This window comes from Pagrus major, chromosome 8 (genome assembly GCF_040436345.1).
Source record: "Pagrus major chromosome 8, Pma_NU_1.0".
Taxonomy (NCBI): Eukaryota; Metazoa; Chordata; class Actinopteri; order Spariformes; family Sparidae; genus Pagrus; species Pagrus major.
In genome coordinates this window covers 11845603-11870351 of record NC_133222.1, presented here as the reverse complement: position 1 = coordinate 11870351, position 24749 = coordinate 11845603, and the positions used below count along the sequence as shown (strand labels likewise).

At 41.0% G+C, this 24749-nt stretch overlaps 1 protein-coding gene and 1 non-coding gene across 2 annotated transcripts in view; both read left to right on the top strand.

The window, feature by feature from the left end:
* megf11 (multiple EGF-like-domains 11) overlaps positions 1–13141 on the top strand; it is a 55532-nt gene extending 42391 nt beyond the window's left edge. Inside the window, exons 11-23 of the mRNA XM_073471795.1 lie at positions 140–303; positions 395–497; positions 3251–3397; positions 4828–4962; positions 7136–7264; positions 7786–7914; positions 8541–8669; positions 8792–8920; positions 9024–9260; positions 9826–9998; positions 10095–10158; positions 12506–12712; positions 12966–13141. Of these exons, the coding sequence (XP_073327896.1) occupies positions 140–303; positions 395–497; positions 3251–3397; positions 4828–4962; positions 7136–7264; positions 7786–7914; positions 8541–8669; positions 8792–8920; positions 9024–9260; positions 9826–9998; positions 10095–10158; positions 12506–12712; positions 12966–13141 (1922 nt within the window). The remainder of the gene's footprint in view (positions 1–139; positions 304–394; positions 498–3250; positions 3398–4827; positions 4963–7135; positions 7265–7785; positions 7915–8540; positions 8670–8791; positions 8921–9023; positions 9261–9825; positions 9999–10094; positions 10159–12505; positions 12713–12965) is intronic.
* Positions 13142–20630: 7489 nt separating this feature from the next.
* Positions 20631–20702, top strand: trnaq-cug (transfer RNA glutamine (anticodon CUG)). The gene has a single exon. It is a non-coding gene; the product is annotated as a tRNA-Gln (tRNA).
* The last annotated feature ends 4047 nt before the right edge of the window (positions 20703–24749 follow it).

The following is a 24749-nucleotide window of genomic DNA, read 5'->3' as shown; positions in this document are numbered from 1 at the left end:
TGTTATACTATGTACATTGTATGATATGTGATCATATAAAGATTCTTTCTTCTCCTTCTTCTTCCTTTACAGGCTGATCTTAGTTGCAAACTATTCTAATTCTAACTTTACAACTTGTACATTGATCAATTTACCCCAGGCTGGCAGGGTGTGGATTGCTCCATCCTCTGCTCCAGCGGTACGTGGGGTCTGGGCTGTAATCAGACATGTTTATGTGCCAACGGAGCCGCATGTGACCCTGTAGACGGCATCTGCACATGTTCTCCTGGGTGGAGGGGAGAGCACTGCGATGAGTCCTGCCCTGTAAGTCTTAGAAAAGAAAAGTGCTGCAAAGAACGCTGCAAACGTATAATGTCTCATTGTGTCCATAACAGCGTGTTTTTATCATTGTCAGGATGGCACCTATGGGTTGGAGTGTCGTGAGCGCTGTGACTGCAGCCATGCTGATGGCTGTGATCCAGTGAGCGGCTACTGTCGCTGCTACCCTGGCTGGACAGGTCAGTACTGCTTTAATAATCAGAGCAGGCTGAAATAACCTCTGAGATCTAAATTGTATATTTATCCTCATCTGCTGAAAATAAAAGACATCAGATGCTAGTCTGACATACTTATTTCCCAAAAACAAGTAAATATGCTGGGGCGTTCATGTTTGTGTTTTACAGTATGTTTACAGCATGTCTAAGCAGTGTTTTGTAAATGAAACATTCAATTTGTTTTGCCACTGAGTCGGCGGGGTATGTGAATGAGAAATTGTGTGTGTAAATTAAATCTCTTGGCTGACACACTGCGTGCTGGTATGCACTCATGCTTATATTTCACCCATTATTGGTTATAAGCAATGTCTAAAGGGACTCATGAGATAAATATTTGTAGACAGAATCAAATCACCGGCCCAGAGCACTCTCTACTATGATATATAGTTTTGGTTTTGTTAATAATTTAAGTCCCAGGCTGCTGTGAAATCTGACCTACAGTACTACCATATTTTTCCATCGGAGGATTCGCTACTCGTTATAGGTTGTATGTTTGAACTCTGATCCCCTCTTGAACCCAGTTCTTAGTTGTACGTGAACACGTTGTTTCTTGTCATTTCAAACATTTGCTTACAGGGAAAGAGGTGGAGGTAGGGAAGTGTGAATGTCACGGCAAGGGTGAGGATCATTATGCTCAAAAATGAAGCGCTGCATCTGAATGTCAAATACAGGGGGCTAGCCGAGGACCTGGTCTCTGAGCCTGGGTGGAGAGGTGCAGTCGGGGAGGGAATAGATTCAGCAGGAAAGGTCAAGCCTGTGAGCTCTCAGCAGCCCACTCCATTCAGCCTCCTGAGCTTAGGGCATTTATTCTGGGAAACAATGTGGGTTTTATTATCTGCAAGAACGGAGGCGGCAAAACGGGTCTCTCATGCTCTGAATCCTGTACGGGTTGGGACCATCTGTCAGGCTTAATTGAGTCACCGGGGTGCAGAGCTGGGGGCAACATGCAGCCCAGTGGGCCGGACAAACACACATACATACATACATACTTGAATCGTAGAAGCTTTTCAATGGGCTCTCTGAAGGAAGGAGCTCCCTGAGAGAGGAGGCTGTGGGATTCGTCACAGGACTAAGTCAGGGATGGAATAAAATGGCTATTTACAGAAACACTCGAGCTATTTTTTGCCGCAAACACTGTCATATCACCCTGCATGCTAGCTCCAGAATTGATATAGCATCCTACTTTGCTGTCAACTTGCTGTTTGTTTTATTGTGGGTTTTTGCGCAATCTGTCAAGCCGCTTGACTGTCGGAGTGGGTGCGTGTAAGTAGCTAAGTTGTCTATGACCCACACTGCTGTTGCTGAACTGTCGTAAGCCTGACATCAGCCAACAAAGAGAGTCGCGACTAGATACTTGATGCCGAGGCTTCATGCTAGTCCATGTTAAATAGGACTTCACCTTTTATTTCTGAAGAGACTGTGTGTTGTAGAGCAGGTAGTGTCAGCGTGTGTGTACATGCACTGAAAGAGAGACGTTTGCTTTGCTTTGCTCGCTCTGTACAAATTGGATAGTGGGACCTCTGGCACTTCTCAGCGAAAAGCCTCCTTTGAAGAGACTTCAGTTCTGGCTTCTCTCACTCTTTCTTCTTCTCCCTCACTAGGCATCTAAAGCCCCTCTGTTTGCCACCATTAGACTGAAAAGTGTGATGCTCTGCCCGCATTCATTTTCTGACAGTAAAGGCAGTCACAGTTTTTTCTGCCTGGCCTAGCAGAACCTCAAACACACTTGCACAAGCCTTGCCCTCCTTTTGATGTCCATGGCTGGGCTTCTGACTAAATCACTGCTACCATGCCCCCTCCTCATCAGCACTAACATTTCCTCTCCTTTACTCCTCCATTGCAGCCCTAAGGCGCCCTGGTTACTGTATAACATTAGTCCCCAGAGTTTAGTCCAGGTTTAATTCAAAGGTACTGCACTAATGCTACTTTAATGGCCACACCATTCTCAGATATTCTCACTCAAAGGAAATTTCAAATGAGGCTTCGAACTAAGGGCTGGCACTTGAAAGGTTGCAGAGTTTGTGCGCATGAGTATGTGACTCTAACTGTGTGTATGCTCCTGCGTCTTTCCAGCCATGTATCTTATTATATGAGGCCGGTGTATGTTCAGTAAATGTGCTTTTGCCCCTTCGTTTTTTGAAGGCATCGCCAAGAGAAAACATGCAGCTTCGCCGGATGTGCTAATGCATTCATGTGCACACTGAGAGCCCTGTATGTATGGTTGCAGTGTTTTGCGTTTGTTGTTTGGAGCCGTGCCAAACACACAGCGACACTTCCAGACTGTGCACTTGTAGCCTGACTTCTTCCCTTCGGCTCTGTGCTCTACCGCGGCTCTGCTGAAAGAGAATGGGAGACAAGCTCGGCCTCTCTTGAGACCCAACCCTGTTAATCAACACAGTGCACTGGCAGGGAGCCCCAGTCAGATCAAAAATAAAATACATTTGGAAAAGAGAAACAGAGTCTAGAAGGATGGGCTGAGCTGAAAAAAACAACAACACACACCAAACAGCGTTTTCTTCATTTACAACTTAAATCAATCGAGGATCCATGCTGGGTGAATAACCCTCCACAGATCCACTGTGATCAGCCATTGTGAATGATGTCCTTTGATGATGATGTTTTTACAGATGGCAGGTTGCTTAGAATATTTCAGCATACCAGTCTTTGCCTTCTTAGTGTGCATTCGCTGAATATTTGTCATTATAATGTGCCTGCAGGAATCCACTGTGATAATGTGTGCCCACAAGGCTTCTGGGGACCCAACTGTTCAGTCAGCTGCTCCTGTCAGAACGGAGGATCCTGCTCTCCAGAGGACGGCACATGTGTGTGTGCACCTGGATACCGAGGGACCTCCTGCAAAAGAAGTGAGCCTCCTTCTCTTTCTCTGCAAGCATACCCCCTTTATCTAAACCTCAAAAAACATAACGTCACAAGATGGAAAGCAATCACAGCACTGACCTTGGTTTGATCTATGAAGAATTGTTGAAGGGTGAGCCAGCTGGGGAGAAGCTCTTAGTTGTCAGTCGCAACTACTTGAGGGTAAACCCCTTCATCACTGCTATCACTTAATCACAGTGTCTGTACCCCGACAGTAGACACACACACACGTACACACACGCACACGCACACACACACACACACACACACACACACACACACACACACACACACACACACACACACACACACACACACACACACACACACACACACACTCCTCACCCCCCTACCCTGTCCTCAACAACCAGCTCGCAGTGGGAGATTCACAGTCCTCGCCCAAGGCTCATCAGAGGGCGTGCTCACTGGGAGTGCAAGCTCTGGTTTCTGAAAGGGGGTCTGTCTGAGGCTGCTCTCAAGTGATGAGCTCACTGATTGGGAGTGAAATTCACAGTCACAAACCTGTAAACATCAATTTGAGCGAGTGAGTCGAGAGATTAAACAAGCTCTGCGTGTGTGTGTGAGTGTGTGTGTGAGTGTGTGGATTACTCCACCAAATGCAATGTTTACACAGTTAATGTTCTCATCAGGTGGAAACCTCGTAACTGCAGTTTTCCTGTTTACCTTAATTGGAGGACAACCTGCCTCTCCAGAGGCGAATTAAGGTGGAACACACCTGGTGCTTTAAATTAAATCAAAACCTTTGGGATAGACATAACATTAAATGCTAACCAGGGGTGTTTTGGTTGGATCCTAAAAGGTTTCTTATTCGGGAAAATACCTGATTGCCTCCTGACAGCATCGATATTTGGGCAAGAATCTTCCCAAATCACCAGATATTAAATTCAGAACATAACATGGATTTTTAAGGCTCTCGCTGTCCTGAAATGAAAATATGTTTTTGATATAAACTGCAGTCTCTACTGTGCTCTTTGTATAAAATGTTAATATAATTACCTTTATTTCACCTTTTGAATATCTCTTAATGGCCCACATTCTTTCAATAAAATCTGCATTATTAACGCACAGTTGTGTGTTTCTTGACATTTATAGATCATTAAGCTGCTCTCAAGGCTTTACATAAAATAGACTTTCACGATTCTCCTAACTATTTTACTATTCTATCTTTGGCAGCAGATGAAGTGGGAGTGATTACAATAAAGTCTGACTTTTCTGCTTTCTCCCTCCCTCCGCTGTCTCACCCTGTCTTTTCTGCTTTAATTCTTCCAGCCTTGATTTTTCTGTACTCCCTTGATCACTCTTGTCATGCCCTGTTTCATTATTATATACCTCTTGTTCCATCTAACATTGTCGACTGATTCCCTCTCCCTCCCCTGCCACGCTCCGCCGGCTGCAGTCTGCTCTCCGGGCTTCTACGGGCACCGCTGCAGCCAGTCGTGTCCGCAGTGTGTGCACAGCACCGGGCCGTGTCATCATGTCACTGGCCACTGTGAGTGCCTGTCCGGCTTCTCTGGCTCTCTGTGCAACCAAGGCAAGTAGCCTTCTGTGTCCCTCTGACCTTTACCTACTGTTTCAGTTACTGTCAGCTCATTCACTGTGAAGTTTTAGTCACTGCTACTGGAAAATGGTAAGTACGGTTTATATCTGAAAATGTCCTGGCATTTGGTCGTGACAGGAAATACAAAAGTCTGTGTTTAAAGGGTCAGGAAACAGCATTATAAAAAAGTAAGGAAAAAATGTACAATAGTTATTGTCTGCTAATATCTACAATATTTTGTAACACTTTAAAGTTAATTTATATGTCAAATAAACTATCACCGCCACAGCACAGGACATGCTGGAGGACATCAGGACATTTTTCCTGAAGTCCTCTGTGGCTCTAATAAGATCAGCAGATGACCTGCTGCCTCTCCCACTGACATGTTACCCCTGAAACTTTGAATAATGGCCATTATCAGTGCACCCCAGACCAAAAAGAACAAAAAATTAACCTTCAACAGCATCCCGAATATTGCTGAGACCCACTTTTCGAGACACAGAAAACATCAAGTAAATGTTGCTGTCCCTCTGCCTTATTTGGCTGCATATAAATTGCCTTTCACGAATAGACAAAGAAACAACATGTGCGCGCCTGTTTGTCTTGTTAAATTTAATTTGAAGGCAAGCAGGCAAACTTTTTCTTTGTGTCTCGCCTCGAAGATACGGGGAAAAAAGTTTGCAGCCTGTGTCTTACTACCATACAGTTTGTTATCTTAGTATGAGTAATTTTAGCACATCTTTGTCTTTGTGAACCAATGTACATTTTAAATATGAGCTATGTTGACGGCTAAGTGTTAGAATAATTATAGATGACATATAATGTGTTGATGATATCATAAATGTGAAATACGATTTTTACGATGATGTCAATAGTTTTGTTGTATTTCTGGTGTATTAAAGCCACAAACATTTTAAAGGAAACTTATAAAGATATTGTTTCAGTTAAAATTCAGGGTAGGTTTTTGTCTACTCACACTCCATCTATTCAGTATTGACTGATGTGTGTGACAGTTTATTTGTCCAAAGGCATTTGTCTTGTCAGTGGTTCCTCACTGGCTATAAAGTGAAGAAGAAATCAACTCTCCATCACTCTGACGAGAAAAGAAACCTACATGCAAACATACTGTAGATTTTACCTCTAATAGTTTACTTTTTTTTCATGAATTACAGAAAGGCAATGAAATGAATTCTCTTTCATGGCTATGAGCAATGTCTTATAATTAAAAGTTTAATAGGTTAACTGAAGGGAAGGGGAGAAAGGGGAAAAAAAAACACAAACTAGTCCTAATTTGTCGGACTGTAATTACTGGTGAGCAGGCGTTAGGCCGCGAGGGACGAAGGTGGCCAACAACACGCCTCTTGTCGAGCTCTGTTGGCGTCCTCACTCGTCCTTTGTCTGGCACACAAAGTCCCAGCCTAATGAAGCTCTCCTGGTGTGTTGAAGCTTGAATCCTCAGAAGCAGCAATATGGGGGAGCCAACCTCATGGCCTAATGACAACCTGCTTGAAGAAGCTTGAAAGAGCTCTCAAGAAGAGGGGAAAGCCAGCTGAAATGTAATCATTAAAATCACCCTACATGAAAATGAGTCAGACCCTATTTTTCACAGCAGCCACCTTATCTGAAATTTCTGACGCTGGGCTATTCTCTTTATATGAGAGCTTTGATGTATGTGCAGCTTCCTGGTCCTGATTGTTAGATACACCTTGGTTCAATTTGTGTCGCGGCCCAACAAGAAAACACAATGGAGGTTTCATTGGAAATGACATCTTTTATTGAAGAGCGCCGGAGAGCATTGAAATATTAATTTCATAAAAAATGTATACAGTGGTCTGTGTACATGGTCTATTTTAATTCTGTGGCACATCACTCATTCCACTCTTGTGAGTGGAAATGGGGCAGTGGTGCCACTGGAGGCAGTGATTGACTCCTCCTTTTGTTTAAACAGATCACTTCACTTCATGTCCACTCAGAAAGAACAATATCATCCATTAGAGGAATATGTCAACACAACCTTTCGCACAATGAGTTTGTTTGTATAATCGTGCTCACAGTAATGTGTCCAAGTTTGGTGTCATAATGTTAATGGATTTTACTAGTCTTTGCATGTCAGTATTTCAGATCAGAATTGTTTTGTGAAATTATGTTCTTTTTTCTCTTTTTGCAGTCTGTCCAAGCGGCAGGTATGGGAGGGCCTGCAGTGAGATCTGCCTCTGTACCAACAACGGCACATGCAACCCCATCGATGGCTCCTGCCAGTGCTTCCCTGGTTGGATAGGAGAGGATTGCTCTCAGGGTATCATCTTTATTTTCTCTGTTTCACCCTTTTATTGTCTTCCGTTCTAACATTTACCTCCATGCACATGAATCATTTTCATGACCCTCCATATTCCAAGAGCTACCCTCATCCCCAGCTTATGTAGAACAGATATCTTTCCTAAACGATTGTTGTAATACATTATGCTCTTTGATTTACAGCACTGGAGGCCAAAGATCATTAGCAGAGCTTTGAGCCGTGATGCCAAGGGAAATTGTTGTGTGATTTTTTTTATTGCCTTGACTACTTAAAGTAAAAATAACTTCTTTCAGATTGCTGTTACTTTGGCTTGTTCAATCTGACACATATGCCCACTCATATATCACAAATTATGGGCTTGAGGAGGGAGAGATCACACTGAACTTTCTGCAATGTGTGGTGAATATTTAGGCCTTTCTTCAACATGTGTGTTGTATGCTTCATGTTCGCATGCATAGGACATAGAGTATGTGTGGGAGTGTGTGTGACCATGAGCCTGTCTGTGTCTCTGGCATCTGCAGCCTGTCCCTCTGGGCACTGGGGCCCTGATTGTCTCAACTCGTGTAACTGTCACAACGGAGCCCAGTGCAGTGCCTACGATGGGGAGTGCAGGTGCAGCCCCGGATGGACCGGACTCTACTGCACGCAGCGTGAGTCTCTCCCGTCCAGTTAGTAGACACACAGTGTCATCTACTGGCAGTCCAGCAGAACTGCAGCAGATGACAAGAAACGAGAAACAATTTTTAGAGGCAACTGGATGATATTAGTTTTTCATTTACAGGTTTTTTTTTTAGAGAGAGCAGCATCAAAATAACACTAATGCTCACTTTATTTTCCTGCTAATTATACATTCCAGTCATTCACCCAGGGAGAGTGCAGATCATCATCAGTCTGCTAATTTGAATTCCATTATCTTTCACCCCAAGGGTTATATTTAGTCTTTTTTTTTGTGGTGTCATGCTCCTTCTCTTTTGCATGAAAATGGCATTTGTTTTAACTTTATTAACTACCTTTTTTTATCTTACAACGCCCAGTTGTCTTGTTCTTTATCTCCACCTCTGTTAAGCTGACACTATAACCAGATTTTCTGCTGAAGCAGGAAGTGTTTCATTTCCATTCATTCACATTGTCCCTTATTGAGTATGCTGCGGAGACATTGAACGGTATTGATTCTCTCATTCTCCTGCGATATGACCTTGACTCTTTACGTTGTCTTCCCCTCTCTTTGTTGTCTCCCCCCCCTCCCACCCCAATATTTTATACATCTCTGTCCCAGGCTGTCCTTCAGGGTTCTACGGCAGGGACTGCTCCGAAGTCTGTCGCTGCCAAAACGGCGCAGACTGCGACCACATCACCGGCCAGTGTGCCTGCCGAACGGGCTTCATTGGGACGAGCTGTGAGCAGAGTTGAGTAGGACCAGCACATTTTAGCTCTGAGCAAAATGACACTGTGTATAAACACTTTGGCTCCCACTCTCTAAGTGCTTTAATTTTGATGGGTCTAGTAATGCACCTCTCTCCCATGCAGAGTGTCCTGCCGGTACATTTGGATATGGTTGCCAGCAGCTGTGTGAGTGCCTGAACAATGCTACCTGTGACTATGTGACTGGAACATGCTACTGCAGCCCCGGATATAAAGGCATCCGTTGTGATCAAGGTGAGAGGTGATCGGGATGATCGAGGCTCTCCACTGCATCATCACTCAGACACAGATGTGTACACCGTGTTTAGACAACCCACTTTCTGTGTTTTCTCTTTAGCAGCTCTGATGATGGAGGAGCTCAACCCGTACACAAAGATTAGTCCAGCACGGGGCTCGGAGCGCCAGTCAGCAGGGGCTGTCATGGGCATCATCTTTCTTCTGCTCATCATCATGGCCATGCTCAGTCTGTTTGTGTGGTACAGACAGAGGCAGAGGGACAAAGGACATGAGATCCAGCCCAGTGTGTCCTACTCACAGGCGATGCACATCACTAACACTGACTATTCCCTGTCAGGTAAGATACTTTAGAGACCACTCAAAATTGTTGCTCACTATGGACAAATGCTAAATACTATAATTACCAATTATGGAGCAGCAGTTATTTTTGAAGCAAAAGCAGCAAATAGTTTCTAGTTCCAGCTTCTCAAATACGATACACTACGTACGATACAATACGATACAATAACGGAACGGTGTGGTGCGATACGATACAGTAAGAAACAATATGATAGAAAACAGAATATCTTTGTGTTTTGGATTGTTGGTTGGTCAAAACAAGTACTTTGAAGACATCACTTTAGAGGTCTGGGAAATTGTGAGGGGTTTTTTTCACTATTTTTTGATTGACACTATTCTATTTTTTATAGACTAAATGATTAACATCAGAAGATTTGTAAGTTACAGCCCTAATATATACTGCGCGTTTGTCCATCAATTTGAAATGTATTCTGATTAAACTTGATTTATTGTGGACAAAACCGACATACATATATTAAATAGAACATATTATATAAGATACTCACACTCAAATACTTCAATATCAGTTTTCAAACTTCTCACCCTGCTGTTTAAACCCTCAGAGTGTGGCAGCACCGTAGCGATGAGGACCAGTGCTGCTGAGGTCAATCAGATCCAGAGCGGCAGCGGCAGCAGCAGCGGCCAGTGCTTCTCTAACCCCAGTTACCACACTGTGGCCCAGTGTAACGTCGTCTCAACCATCTCAAGCAACCTGGACGGCACTCTGACCCTCAAAGTACGGCCACTCTCCATGTGTGTTCACATCAAATTGATTTTCCAATAAAAGACTCGAGTATAAAAGCAACACTTAACGATGCTCTTCCTTTCACAGTCAAGCACCCTGAAAAGCAGAAATGGCTCAGAATGGAGAGCCTACTGCAACCTCAATGACATAGGTCAGTTTTCTTCTCTCTTACCTCGACACACCACACATTCACATCCTGAGTTTTTGGACTTTGTAGGATTGTCGCTTCAAGGGCAGAGACGCATGTGTCTTCAGTAGAGACCTCATATAGGCACCAGCCTGGACACAGATACCCTGCTGTGAATGAAGATGAACCACGAGTTTCTTGTTAGACATAACCTTTGCTCTGATTTTGATAAGATATGCGGGTGGGACAGAAAAAGCAGTGGTGCGAAGGTGAAAAGGGGTCACTGCGAGCTCATTAGTCTGCTCTCTCTTTTCCCCAGTGGCACATTTCTTCATGATGGCTTACACTGGGTCAAATTCTGCACTCTTGAGCTGTGAATTATAGAAAATTAGGTGTGACTCAATAGTATCCTAAATCTCTGGGTCAAAGCCCACCCTATTAGCATTTATAAGGAGCAAAGAAACACTTCATGAATGGTTTATAATATGTTTGTGAGCAGAAACATGTTATTATTAATACAGCTCTTACAAATCCTCCTGAGGGCACCCATACGTTGGGATTGGAGTTTAAACAGAAAAACAATTACTGTATAACAAGAGCAATTTTGGGGATCCTTGACTCTCTTGCATTTAATGTGTTTTTCATACCTTGTTCTAGCAGTCAGCATCAAGTGTCGTACATCATTTGATTCAGGAGAACCTTAACTTTCAGTCTGGCTCATTTAAAGTCCCAATTTGACATTTGCTTTGTCATAGAATGGATTAATTTATCTAAACTTTTTTTTTAAAAGGGCAGTTAAAATGTGTTGTTTTTTCCCCTTGATAAGAGACAGAACCTCAGAAAGTAAAGTTGTTGTTTTTTTATTTAGAAAGATATACTTGAATATTTGCGACTTCCATATGAGTTTTTCTCTACATCTGACCTTCGCTAAGCAGGTTATAGCTATTTATTGTCATATTTTTCAGTGAAAATCACGTTCACTACGGAGCCCCTGGATGAAAAAAAAGACTAAACTTTACATGAGTTTCTAAAGTAAATGGAAAGGATTAATGGTTCAGAAGTTATTAAACAGTTTAGAACAATACGATATTTTAGCCGCTGGTGACTGTCTAGGTCTTAAGGGGTTTTACCACACTTAGAACTACATTATTATGTGTTTTAAATACTCCATTGCCAGCACAAGAACTGTGCTCGTGTACTGATTACAGCCCTCATCACCGCAACAATCTAAACTCTCATATATGGTTCATTCTTTGTCATGCTTGACTTAAAAGTCAGCTATCTCGATCTGCACAGTTTTCTGTTTAAGCACACAGCAGATCAATCACAATGACAAGTCGCTCTCACACAAGAGATGTCCATCCTGGTGTAAGTAAGAGGCTGATGTAGCATTAAACAGGCTTGTCTTCTCTTCAAGATGTGTTGCTGTTTGGCAAATATCCCATTATGACCACAGCTGATTATGTAAGCTTGTGAGCCTTGGGGGGGGGATGGCAAGCATGTGAAACATTTAGTAACTCCTCACATTCCTCAAACACTATGAAAGAAAGATATCATACCTGACATGACATCGTACCTTAATGAGATATTTCCTGTCAGCCTTCACTCGCTGGGGGGGGGATTCTCATGTGATGTTGACTTTCATGTTTTGACATTCGTTACAGATGTTCAACAGGGGGAGGCACAGACACAGAGAGGCTCCAGAAAAGGTAAATAATTAATTGTAGTAGCAGTGTGTGTTAGCTGCGTGTGTGCGTGTATATGTGGAATCCTGTTCAGCTTCACCAGCGCCAATATTACAAAATCCTTTTATGCTCAACAGCCCACGTATCAATTTCCCCATTTGGTTTCTATTCACCTCTGAGACAGCTATTTCTCTGACCCAAAATCCCATATCCTTATATTCTCCATGATTTATGTGAAAACTCTCCACACTTTGGACCAGATCATGGTGGGCTGAGGTTTTGTTCCAATGGTAATTGCTCTCTGTGGCTCAGTGCCCGATACGTCATTTTGTCTCCCACACTGTGCAGTCTGTGGTGAGTGTGAGAGACCCAGGGGTGTGGAGAGTGGTCTGAAGGAGCTTTGCTGCGGTCTCTAATGAGCCCTCTTATCAGACTGATGAGACTGTTATGGATGAGACGAGGCTTCCACTCTCTCCCCTTTGTACTCTGATTACTATATCCCGCCATTAGTCACCTGTCGGAGACAAAAGAACTTCTTCAGAATGGCAACGATTTCATTGCCATTCTCCCGGCTCTGATGTCTATTTAAATTTAGTGGTAATATCAGAGTCGAGCATTAATACCTCAGTGACGATCTTATTATATTTGCTGATGCTGAATATGTCCTTGTCTCGCGGCCACTCCAGATTACATCAAGAGCTCCATGTGCAGCAACAGCTCCTGCTCCCTCAATAGTGAGAATCCATACGCCACCATTAGAGACCCTCCAGGGCTGGCTTGCAAGCACACAGAGAGCAGCTATGTGGAGATGAAGTCCCCCTCCCACCGTGAAGTGCCCTTTGGAGGCACTGCCACCCTCCTGGGCAGTGCGAGCAGGAATGTCTATGATGTTGGTGAGTGCGTTGTTGCTCTGGTGTGTGGAGCTCAGCAGGGTCCTGCAGCTTACGGCCTCTCTGGTCGTGTCCCCCGGTGTGAGCCTGTGCAGACTTTGTAAGCCTTGATGAGAGGAAATGTGAGCTGCCTTTCTATTGCATGCACCTCTCCCTTACTCCTCTTTCCTCAGCCTGTGCCTGCCAGTCTCCGGCCTTGATGTTTCTCACATACCTCTCCTACTTTTTTCCTTCCTTCTTTCCCAAACTATCACAGAGCCAACGGTGAGCGTTCTGCAGGGACCAAATGGAATGGCCACCGGCTTCTCCCAGAGCCCCTATGACCTTCCCCGCAGCAGCCACATCCCCAGCCACTATGATATACTTCCCATGCGTCACAGCCCCACGCACACCCCACCGCCACCCCCAGAAAGCCCCAGCTCCCTTCTCTAGAGGGCACCCCCTCCACCTGGCTCGGACAGCGTGCCGGCAATCCAGGCAGCGTTCAGCCAACTTTCAACCAACGGCTCTCCCTCTGTCTCCATGTGTGTTCGATTAGACACTGAGATGTTGAGATGGAGGGATAGCCACAGCTCTCCTGGACCCTGTTCTCTTTGGCTCCCTTACTCACACTCTTTCTTTGGCCCTGAATTGAAGAGGAGGGGATGAAAGAGTGTCCCACACACCAGCGACCATTCACCCATTTTATTTTCTTACAGAACTGATCACTCAAACTGCTGCCCGGCCTCTTTATGGACCTCCTGGAGTGGAACATAATGGTTCCAAACAGCGCACAGGGCAGCACACAGGGATTGGGTGGACGGATTATTTACAGGGAGAGAGCTATCCTCATGCTCATTTTTAGCCCATGATATAGGTTTACTATTCAAGGGCGGCCAAGTGTTTATAATGTCCCCTAAACAGAAGTGATTTTCTCCACAGGAGGAAAGATATGGCAACCTTGATTATCTCAATGCAGGCAAAGATTTACTACGTAGAGACATCAGAGTTAATGAATTGTCACTGTATGCAGCAGCCGTAGATCACAGCACAGCTGTCATAAGGTGATTATGATCATCTAGGGGAAGAAAAATGAAATAGTTGAGAACTCATCTAAATGTTGAACTGGCCGAGAGTGAACCAAGTCTGATAAAGCATGGTTAAATAGTAAAATATTGTAATGGTCCTTTATTCACTGTTAATGTTCACAGAGTTAATACTGAGGTGATCACCTGTCTGTAATTCAAGAGCTTCTTTTAAGTTGCAGTGTAAACGAGGCCCTGTGTATCTGAAGGTGCATCAGGTCACCAGTGTTCATGCATTACTGCATTACTGAGAGGTACACACACCCACACACACACACACACACACAAAATAGGTCTCAAGTCTGGTTTTTGTCCCCACACTGATGAAGTGATCAGATCATGTGTTGTTTTCTATGTGAGATCATTTTTCTTGCAAATCGTCTTAGTTTACATTTTTGAAGTATTGGGTGTTAAGAAGGGATTGCTTTGACCTTTTCTGTTTTGTATTTATAAAGCTAATTGCTTTATTTAATAATTTATATTAGTGATGGTGAATTTTTATCAATGTGACACTAGGATTTAAAAAAAAAAAAGATGAGCATGATCAGATAATGGATACCCGCCGATGTAGATAACACACAATTTATCTTCTTGTGAGATGATCAGTGTCATTTTGTGAAGCGTTTTTGAAGTTACTTAAATTGTTCTTTCTCTCTCTCTCTCTTTCTCTCCCTCTCTCTCTCCCTCTCTCTCTCGCTGTCAGATTGTAAATTGAAAATAAGGTTTCATCTGACCGATTCAACACCCACAAATAACCTGTGCAGTATTTGCAAAGGGAACCATATGTAAAAAAGTCTAATTCTAAAATATTTTATGTTTGTATCAGGCTAATTATCTTATTTATATATTGAACTGAATTTATTCATTCACTATGTGAATTCCATCTCACCCTCTGTAGAAGCAATAACATGTTGACAATCGATGCCCAGACAGCGTCTCATTAGTGCTGGACATTACGCCATCATTGACCAGTGTGGTGACAGTGGATCATATATTTTATGTGACTGTTTTTCCTCTGAGGAAGGTTTTTCCAGTTGCTGTCATATCAATGCTGCTTGTTGTTTTGGTACTTAAGTTTTAAATTAAAAGCCTATTCTGCCATCAGAAACCAGTGTCAGTCAGGTTAATACCCTGCTTATGTAGAGAATGAAACTCTCTCTCTTCATCTGTAGCTCTGAGTATTGAAATGCCATGACAATGAATGTTGACAAGACTGTTTGATACTGATGAATGACGGATTCCACTCTTACAAATAAGAAAGTCTGTAAATGGGTGCTTACAATTTCTGAACTATTTCTGCTCACATTACAAAGTGTTAAGATGTTGTCTAAAGTCTGTGGCCACACGATATTCTTGTTAAACATCCTCCACATTCATGACTGAGATCATTTTGTCAAAGTGATAAATAGTCTTTCAAAGAGGCAATTAAGAGATTTAGATTTACACGTCATAGTTCTGTATGTGATTTGAAGTGCATTTTATTCTTTTAAAAGTCAGAAATAGCATATTTCTTGTCCATTTTCTGTGCAGATTATTAAATGATAAACATTATGTACTGCTTCATACACACCCACAAAAGTGTATATTTATTAGTTATAATGCTCTTCATGATCTGTTGACTAACTACAACATTAAAAAGCTGCTTCCATGATGTATCATCAATCCAATTCAATTCACATAAAAATATACCAGGAGCTATTAGTCCTCTAAATTAGTACTTTTTAGACTTCAGCACATTTTGCTGATAATACTTTTACTTGAACAAGGAACTGGTTATGAAATAGTATTAATGTAATACTGATGACTATGAGCTACATAAGCAACCATCAGACCATCTGAGAGAAAACTGACCATTTCTATGTAGTTATTATATATATTTTTGATGCCTGTCAACAGTTCAGATTCTGATCTATCCTGGTCAGACAAGTCATAAAATGAAAACTATTATCTATTGTGGAGTGCTGAGGATAAATTGAGGAGTGTCACAGCCTCAGGAAATAAACTGCTCTGTAGTCTGGTGGTACGGTACGTCACCATTGTCATATTACAGTTTGTAATATTACACAGTCACAAGTAGAAACATTACGTCATTGCCCTGCATACTGTAAACAGCTGTGTTTAAAAAATAGAAATTATTTTTAACATGTGTTGCGTGTTTCTTTCACTTGCTGTCAAAACAAATGCTAGCCAGATTAAGCTCGTTACCACAGGAAGCGGTGCTGCTTTTGTCCACAGGGGCCACCAGAATCAACTGAAATTTAAGTTCCTCGTGGCTGCTTTAAAATTTTGAATGCAAAGCTTTTACTTGTATTGCAGTATTTCTACTTAATAAACTTAGTGTTGACAGTGTGTGTGGATTTAACACTGTCTTATGCATAATTTAAAGAGCAACCTAACACCAAGCTGACAAGCAGTAGTTAAGTGCTATTACCATAACCAGCATTGTCAGGAATGTTTATTGTTGCACCTGTAACCACACAGTAGTGATGACACAGGGTGATGCCACGTGTACATCACTGCAACAAAAACCCAGTGAGCACTTCTCAGTTGAAAAGACGTTCAAAACTGGTTCAGAAGTGTTTCGCTAACTATTTGAAGATTTCACTGGGATTTGTAATACTAGCTTTCAAAGGATAAATTAGACAAATGACTACAGGGGTCAATAATTTTACCCTCAGCTTCCCAACTGAAGGACAACAACCCCAATTGTTCTGCCACAGTCATATCAGAAGCGTGAAGCATCATATTTATCTCCTCAGCTTGTGCACTGTGCTCCACAAGTCCTGGTTCTGAGCAGTCGAGGCTCTAATGCTTACTGATGCGCTTTACAGCAGTGAGGAAAATGTCTTATTTCACATTAATGTATGAAATTGCTCCCATTATGTCTTGCTGGCAGCTCACAGCCTACATAGTTCAATATTCATGTTTAAATGAAACATTAAAAGAAATAACATCTTCACGTAGGCCGCCTCTCGCCTACCTGTGCGATATGACTCCTGAGAAATACCTTCAAACTCATCACTGTCGTCTCACTTTCATCCTACAAATGAACAAATTACTGAAATGATTACATACATTTGCCTTTTGTGACATGGTCATGTTGTAACACATTTTAGCTGGTCGAAAAGATGGCGAAGCCAGACAGAGCCCTGGAGAAGTTAAACCACTGGAGGTCAGCAGAGACAAGAATTTCAGGGGGTGTTAAGTTCCTCTTTAATTTCCTGACATACCTGCCTAGATCAGGCAATAGAAATAATGAGTTTTCAGTGTGATGTTAACCATGAAATATGTCGCACAAGTGGAATAATGGTTTATTATTAAAAAAGTTGTTTTAAACTGAAATGGGATGACTGCCATATGATGGGAATGGGAGAAGTTGCAGTGAACCAGCTTACCACAGCAAAGGAATTCTGGTTGTTCCTCATCGGTGAGAAGCAGGTTTCTCAGGCTTCACAGATGATGGACATGCTGCCCTGCTGACAGCCAACAAGGCCTGAGCGATGCCCCGCTGAAAGGAACCGCAGCCAGTAAGTCAAGAAGCTAATGGACCGAATACAACCGAGCAGTTCAGAGAGAGAAGCATGACAAGATGAAGTCACGCTGCAGCGAGGTGAGCACTCAACAGAGATTTTGGTTTTGCAGCTTGTTGAATATCCTCTCAACACAGAAATTATTTATGGGAATCTCTACAGCTCAGAGGCGGCAGAGTTAAAGATAGCTCCCAAACAGAGTTTTTATTTAACTGGTTATAAATGGTAGATTGAGAGCAGTGCAGACAGTGAAAGGTGAAAAGTTCGAACAGTGTTAAAACCAAAAGCCTTCCAGCATGACATCCTCACTAAAAGGGTGCTGAAACCATGACTCAAATCCAAGTATGATTACTGCTGCTGGGGAGCTGCTGCTACCTTTTAGCTGAGTGACAGCAAAAGGAAAAATTTTTCATGTCTTTTTAAAAAGTATAGTAGCCAATAAAAGTAAACCATGCAGGACTTTCCTCATTCCCATGTTGGTGCCTGCTGTCTGATGACCTTGGAATGAGCCCCAATAATCAGTTATTTTTCACTTATGAACTGTGTGTTTACAAACTGCAAATGAAAATCCTGCATACTATGCCTTTAAATATGCAATGACTTGTATTTCCCTCCTCTGCTCCAAAGATAACTAGATTCTCACTGACACAGCAACATCTGTCCACACCTGCACATTACCTGCTTCACAGAGTCATTTGTTTTGCTTTCTCACACATTTTCATTTTGACAGTAGAAAGAGAGCACTTTATTTCTCCTCTGTTCATACTCCAGTTTCAGTGTGATGTGTTGAGTCCATATGGAGTTTGCTGCATATTTTATCTTAATTAATTCACTATTTAAAACTCGTTAAAATTCTATGCAAATGGAAAGTTTCCTGGTGTACAATGAAATATGTAAGACTTGTTTGAACCCAAAAACTTGTGAAGAGGCAATTTTCTTTATATAGCACATTTCATAAAGTAAACGTATTGAGATGTATATGAAAATATTCACAAAGCAGCAAGTATCACATACAGAAGAATAAATAAAATCAAAGAAAATTCAACACATGACAAAGGAGAAGACATACAAGAAACAAACCCATCCACTTAAAGGTGCAATGTGTTAGAATTGACCATCTGTTGAATTCATCCTCAAAACAAAGAGGGGGCAGCATTTCACCAGAGAAACCATTAACTGACGCTAACTGTTGTTGCAGTTAGCTAAGGCTAGCTGGTTAGCATGCTAACTTGAGTAAATGTCCCTGCAACACAATGCATAGACATTTTTGAAACAATTAGTTTCATTTTTTAAATATTTTTAACTAAACTTCTAACATATTACACCTTTAAAGAGAGTCAGCCCCACATCCATCACATGAACACAAAACCAGCACAAACAGTAGTGTCTGCAAGCATGTATAAAAGCAGGTAGAAAGTATGAAATGATAAGTGTTAAATTACCACACAAGTATAATTTGAATACAAATTCACAGACTGAGAGAAATTTATATGCATGGGAACTATACTTTAAAGGTCCAATGTGTAATAATGTTTGAGAATGAGACTCAAAATAAATAAACTATCTAACAAATTGGACCTAAAGTTGTGAAGTCTGAAATCCATGCCAATATAAACATCTATTGAAATAACAGATAATATTCAATTGCAGAACAATGACCAACATTAACCAAAAGAGTACAAGTTTGTTTGTTTGGATTCAGCATTTTCTAAACAGCACCAAACAGACTTTACTTACGTGGGTTCATATAGGTGCAGCATATTGAATTAAAAATTCTGGGAAATGTAATAATTCACAGTTGGACTGTCTCTAGGCTGGTTATTAAAATGTTGTAAAATATTGCAGAGGCAAAGAAGAACTGCAGGGACTTTCCCTAACTAATGCAGGCCTCTGGCATAATCCTTTCTGCTGCAGTCAGCCTGTCAGCTATATCTTTCAGTCGGAGCTGTTTTTCACAGAAGCTGCCACTGGTGAGAGGCAATACCTCTAAATGCTCTGACAGAGCTGCACCTTTGGTTTATTCTCAAGAGGCTGCACCTGGATGCTGACCACAATGCTGCTCAGTAACCTGTCACTTTCATTTCAGTCTGACATCCAGAGCCAGGCTGGTAGCTGTATGTGTTGTGAGGAAAAACAAGGTGAACATAAAACAGTTTTTAAATTAAAAGCACATGACTACCTCTGTTTAAGTTTGTAATGTCATTGCGATCAGGAATTCAATCAGTGCTCAGAGTAATAGAGCTTTTATTTAAACATGAACCGTTTGACTGCACGCTCTGCTGTGGGTAAGTCCACAGCTCAGCTGCAGATCTTTATTGTGGTCACGTCCTGCAACAGGAACTGTGAGGATCCATCAGACCAGAGCTGGATCGTTACTTAGCCATTCTTAATGCATAATCAGTATTCATCTTAGTCAGGGTGATCATTTTCACTTCTTCTGTGTCTATTACAGCTCCCAAATTCTGATGAAAATGAACTTTGACACACATAACTCCACACTAATAAGACCTTTAACAAAGTGAGTGTGTAACAGTTGCTATGTGGACTAAATAGTTATTTGAATCAGTCTAATAAGCACTTTATGAGAGCACTCAATACAGTTGCTTGATAACAGCTTCTATGCTGAGACATCCTTGTTAAATGTATCAATGTTTAAATTTAAATCAGTAAATAGTCATAACATGGACCATCTGAAGGGTTATTTGTCATTTCAAGGTCACTCTCGAAAAGGACCTTTTATCTCAAGTGACTGCCTGGTTAGATAAAGGTTATATAACAATAAATGAATAAAGAAAGAAAGAAAGAAAGAAAGAAAGAAAGAAAGAAAGAAAGAAAGAAAGAAAGAAAGAAAGAAAGAAAGCTTATTTTTCTTGTCATCATTGAGTTTGAATTGTTCAACCACTTAGAATCAATCCATCTGCTATTATCAGGTCAGGCTTGCTTGTACAGGCTGCAGCCCTTAATTGCAGTTCAATTAAACATTATGAAACTCATCATTAAAGTGAGTCATCCTCAGTCCCTCTGTGGCGACAATAACACACCCGTGAAAAGTTATAAGAAATAAGAGAAGTGAAACAAAAGAGGAAGGAAAAAATGTAAAGATAAACACTGCTGTACCCTCTGTTGGCCACCAGGGGGCAGAAAGGGTGGGAGCACGTGTCAGGTCAGAGTGGGTAAAGAAATGAAACCAACGACAAGTGAGTAGATCAATATTGTTTCCTCGTGGGTGCCGCTGTGCTGGATTATTAAAACCATAAAATATTAAAGATAAACCGACAAAACCACAACAAGGTCTGAATCTGTGTTGGCTGCATTGGTTGAACAGGTGGTTCTATGGTGTAATGGTTAGCACTCTGGACTCTGAATCCAGCGATCCGAGTTCAAATCTCGGTAGGACCTGACTTTTCACACCTGCAATGTTGAAATACTACACTTCTTAGAGGTTAGAAATACTCCTGTAGGCACCCTGTAATGCTGAAGACAAATATCGGAGTGGCAGTTTTCAAACTTTTGTAAGCAACCAATGTTTCTGAATGTTTCTGAATGTTGCTGACTTAAAAGTAAAGACGTAAAAAAGTTAGAAAGATATTTAATTTCCTGACAATCCAGGTGTATACAGGGTTCACATATTGAAATATATTTCCAGTAGGCCACATATTTGTTAAAGTATGTATACATATTTGTTATTTTCCTTATTGGTGTATTTTTATATTATTCTATATATTTTTTTATTTTTTTTATTTTCACCTCATTAATATTTTCACTCTGCATATGCTGCAATAATTTTCCATGTGATACATAAAGCCCTGTCCTATATGATGTTGTCCCAGCAGTCACAAACTCACCAAAAGTTTAATTAAAAAATGATGTTTTGTCATAGTGAAGAAACAGGCCTGTAGGGCTTGAAGAATGACTGATGTCTTTGTTTACAGTTTAACTCGTGGTCACCAGGGAATCTTGAACCAGGGAATTTAATTTCATGAATCTTGGGTATAGGTCACAACCCACTTTCAAAACCAACACACTCCTGAAAAATATTTAAACCATATTAAAGCTATAGTGCAGCTTGCATGACCAGATGATGGTCTCTTGTCAATATTGTGGTACCATCAGCATTGTTTTGAGCTTTTTGCATTTTCTGATATACTCTCAACTCAACTCAACTTTATTTATATAGCACTTTACACACAACACAGTTAATCCAAAGTGCTTTAGCACACTGAGGAAAACAAAGAAAAAAAATCTAGCAAAAAGGAGACAAACAGAAGGACAAAAGGAAATTAGAGTGAGAATGCAGTTATGAATACAGTATTTTCTACATCAGGATGTCTAACCGGCTTATAACAAAAACATCAAGGCCAATAAATGTTCCTCCAGCCAAGTTCACAGAAAGGTTAAATTTTCAATTTTAATTTCTGACAATGAAGTGCTTATTCTCTGGTTAACAATTTGTTAGGGTTCGGAAAAGATCATGTTTTTTCCAAGGTCGTCAATTTGTTTTGAAAAGCGGTAGGGACATAAGGGCTCAGATGAAGCAAAGCCTTGGCTCCTACAAAGAGTTGACAATATTAACAATATTAACTGCATAACTAACAGTTATCCATATTCATCACATCCACAGCTGCAGCACCATGACAAACAAACAATGCCAACATCACAGTAGGTATGACACATTTTGTAGAAAAGCAAAATGATGGTACACAGCCTTTTGTAAAAATGTGAATGTATCAGGGGTTTGCAGAAATGTTAACTGCCAACATTTTATCCTGACAGCTGGGCAGATTGAGCGTCTATGTTCTTGTATATTAACATCAACAATAAATTCAGACAATCAAAAGACTAATCCCTATCATAACGTACTTTCATCTAGTTTTTTCAGTAGCGATATGGACTATAATAGAATTCTTCATAGTGTCATTACTAATCATAAGTAATGCCACGCTGCCTTGCACCTTATATATTGCATTTACATAAGAAAGACCAAAGTAGAGGCGTCACAATGTTGTTTTCAAAGCACAAAGTACTCTCGACACAGCTGTTTCTTATTTTGTCAACAATGTCCCCAGTGAATACCCTGAGTGAGAGCAGAAGATGCTGTTCTTGTAAAAACTCCTCCGTCTGCTGTCTGTCATGTTAAAGAGGGAGACTCATGTTACTCTCAGTTCTGCCCAAATGCTGTAAAGAAAAAACTAATTTATCACTCACTTTCCTATGTGTTGGATTACATTTAGTGCCTTTTCTCTTTACAGTTTGTAGTATACTGATTCAAAATGTCTTAAAGATGTACAGGGTGTTGCCATGGATGCTCTGTTCCCCTCTTTTGACAGCTGAAGTATTGTAGTTATTGACAAGCCTTCATCACAGGCTTCATCTTTTCTTCTCTCCTTGTTATTTGATGGAGTGCAACGCCTACGGACGCTGACTGTTTTGTTTTTTGATCTGTAGCTCACGATCTCGTACTGACTGAGCTATACAGTACACTGAGATCAAAACATGTCACGTCATGTCAGGTCAGTGACAGGTTTTCATGTTTCTGCAGAGGCAATGACTTCATTTCCTGCTGCCAGGAGCCAATGCAGATGGATTGGAGTCATTTGTGTTACGTTTTGTGGTAAAAAAGGTGAGGACCCAAATGCAAATGACCCAGGAGGCAGGCAGGATCAAGAAACGAAAGGCGAGCTTTATTAACAAAAGCTGAGATAATTCAAAAACCATTCAAATTTTAAAAAAAAAAGCAAGAAGTACAAAATGCCAAAATCACGAAACTAAAACAAAGTACTAACTTGGTAAAAACACAAGGGACAAAAACCCAGAACATAACATGGGGAGACACTGGAGGACACTGGAACAAGCTTAGGTGAAACACAGGAGAAGAAACAGTGTACATGAAAAAAAGGGCGGGAAGTCACACAATAAGAGGAAATTAAAAGCAACATACGACAACAAGACAAACAGGAACATGACAATGTGCATAGCTGATTTCTAGTGCAAATTAAACATGAACCTATATTTGCTGCTGATTTGTCCTCATTTCCTTCCCTCCACAGTAAGATTTAAAGGATAGATTCAATTTTTTTTCTTTTTTGTATTGAAGCACAAGACATTAAGAGATCCCTCGTTAGCCTGCTTCTAATGTAGGTGAAGGGGGATTCACAGTATTCAAGCCTTTGTCTGAATCTAATATAAGCGTTCAGCAGTTTAAGTTAAAGTCTTTTTCAGTAAAAGTTCTATCTTTGTGCTGCTATCCCCCCTCAGCAAAGAGGAACTGTCTGGGGAAAGACAAAGAGGGAAAAAGACAAAGACTCAGCTAAAATTTTGAATGTATTTTGGCACAGCAGGAGGGCTGTGGATTTTGTCACATCACTTACATTGAAAGCACTTCAGGAAGGTACATTTTACTTGCAAGCACGAACAAAAGGATTCAATTGAGCAAGCAAAACTTGTTCAAATGTACACACGAGCGCCTGAATATTGTTTTAAGACAATCTGAAAACTTGTCAAAGAAAGTCATCCTAAAAACAGGTCAATGCTGAATGTGATTTTATGTTTCATTTGTTACGTTAGGTCAGAAAATTACATAATAACATAATTATTTAGTGATCTTGAAAGAATGGAATAGAATAAACCTTCATTTAAATTCATGACTGATAGATGAAACAGACCTTTTTGACTTTATTTATGCATTTTTCCATCTGGACGCCAACATCATGGTATATTTGTTTGTAGTTTAGTCAAAATTGATACTGTCGCATCTCCCAAGACCCCAGTGTGTTCATATGGAGACCAAATATGTAAGGTTGCAGGTTGGACCCAAAAGATAAAGTGTTTAAAATGAGGAACATCACAATTTTGGCATTTTTGCAATAGTGAAACCATGAAAGATGAAGACATCCAAAGGGGGAACTTGAACCTTTGAAGTTGCAGAGGCTTCCAATCTCAGAAACTCAGTGTGATTCGCTGTCTATTGCTGCAGACCTTGAAAGCAGTTTGGACTTGGAGTGCTCAAAATGTTATTCAGACTCTCCTTCTATTCGAATTTTACCTTTTCAAAAAAATAAATGTAACTACTTGAGTCAAATGGGATGATGGATCATTCACAGATTCATTCTAGCTCTCATCTAATGTAATCTCTCTCTCTCTCCAAACTTTTAGATCCCTGTAAAAGTGACAACATGTTTTATATTTTTGAATTCAGTACCACAGGGGTATTAGCCTGTATATTAAAGGATACGTTTATTCAAAAATGAAAATTCAGTCAATACTTACCCCCAAACTTTAAGCTTAGCTGCTACAGTGAGGATTTTCGCATAAAAAAGGGTGTCAAAAATTTCTCTTCTAATCAATTTGGGATCTCGGGGCTTCCGGAGACTTGGGATTATGTAGGATGAGCTGTATGGAGCTTTTCGGTTGTTTTTGTTAACATCCCCATCTACTTCAGTTGAAATT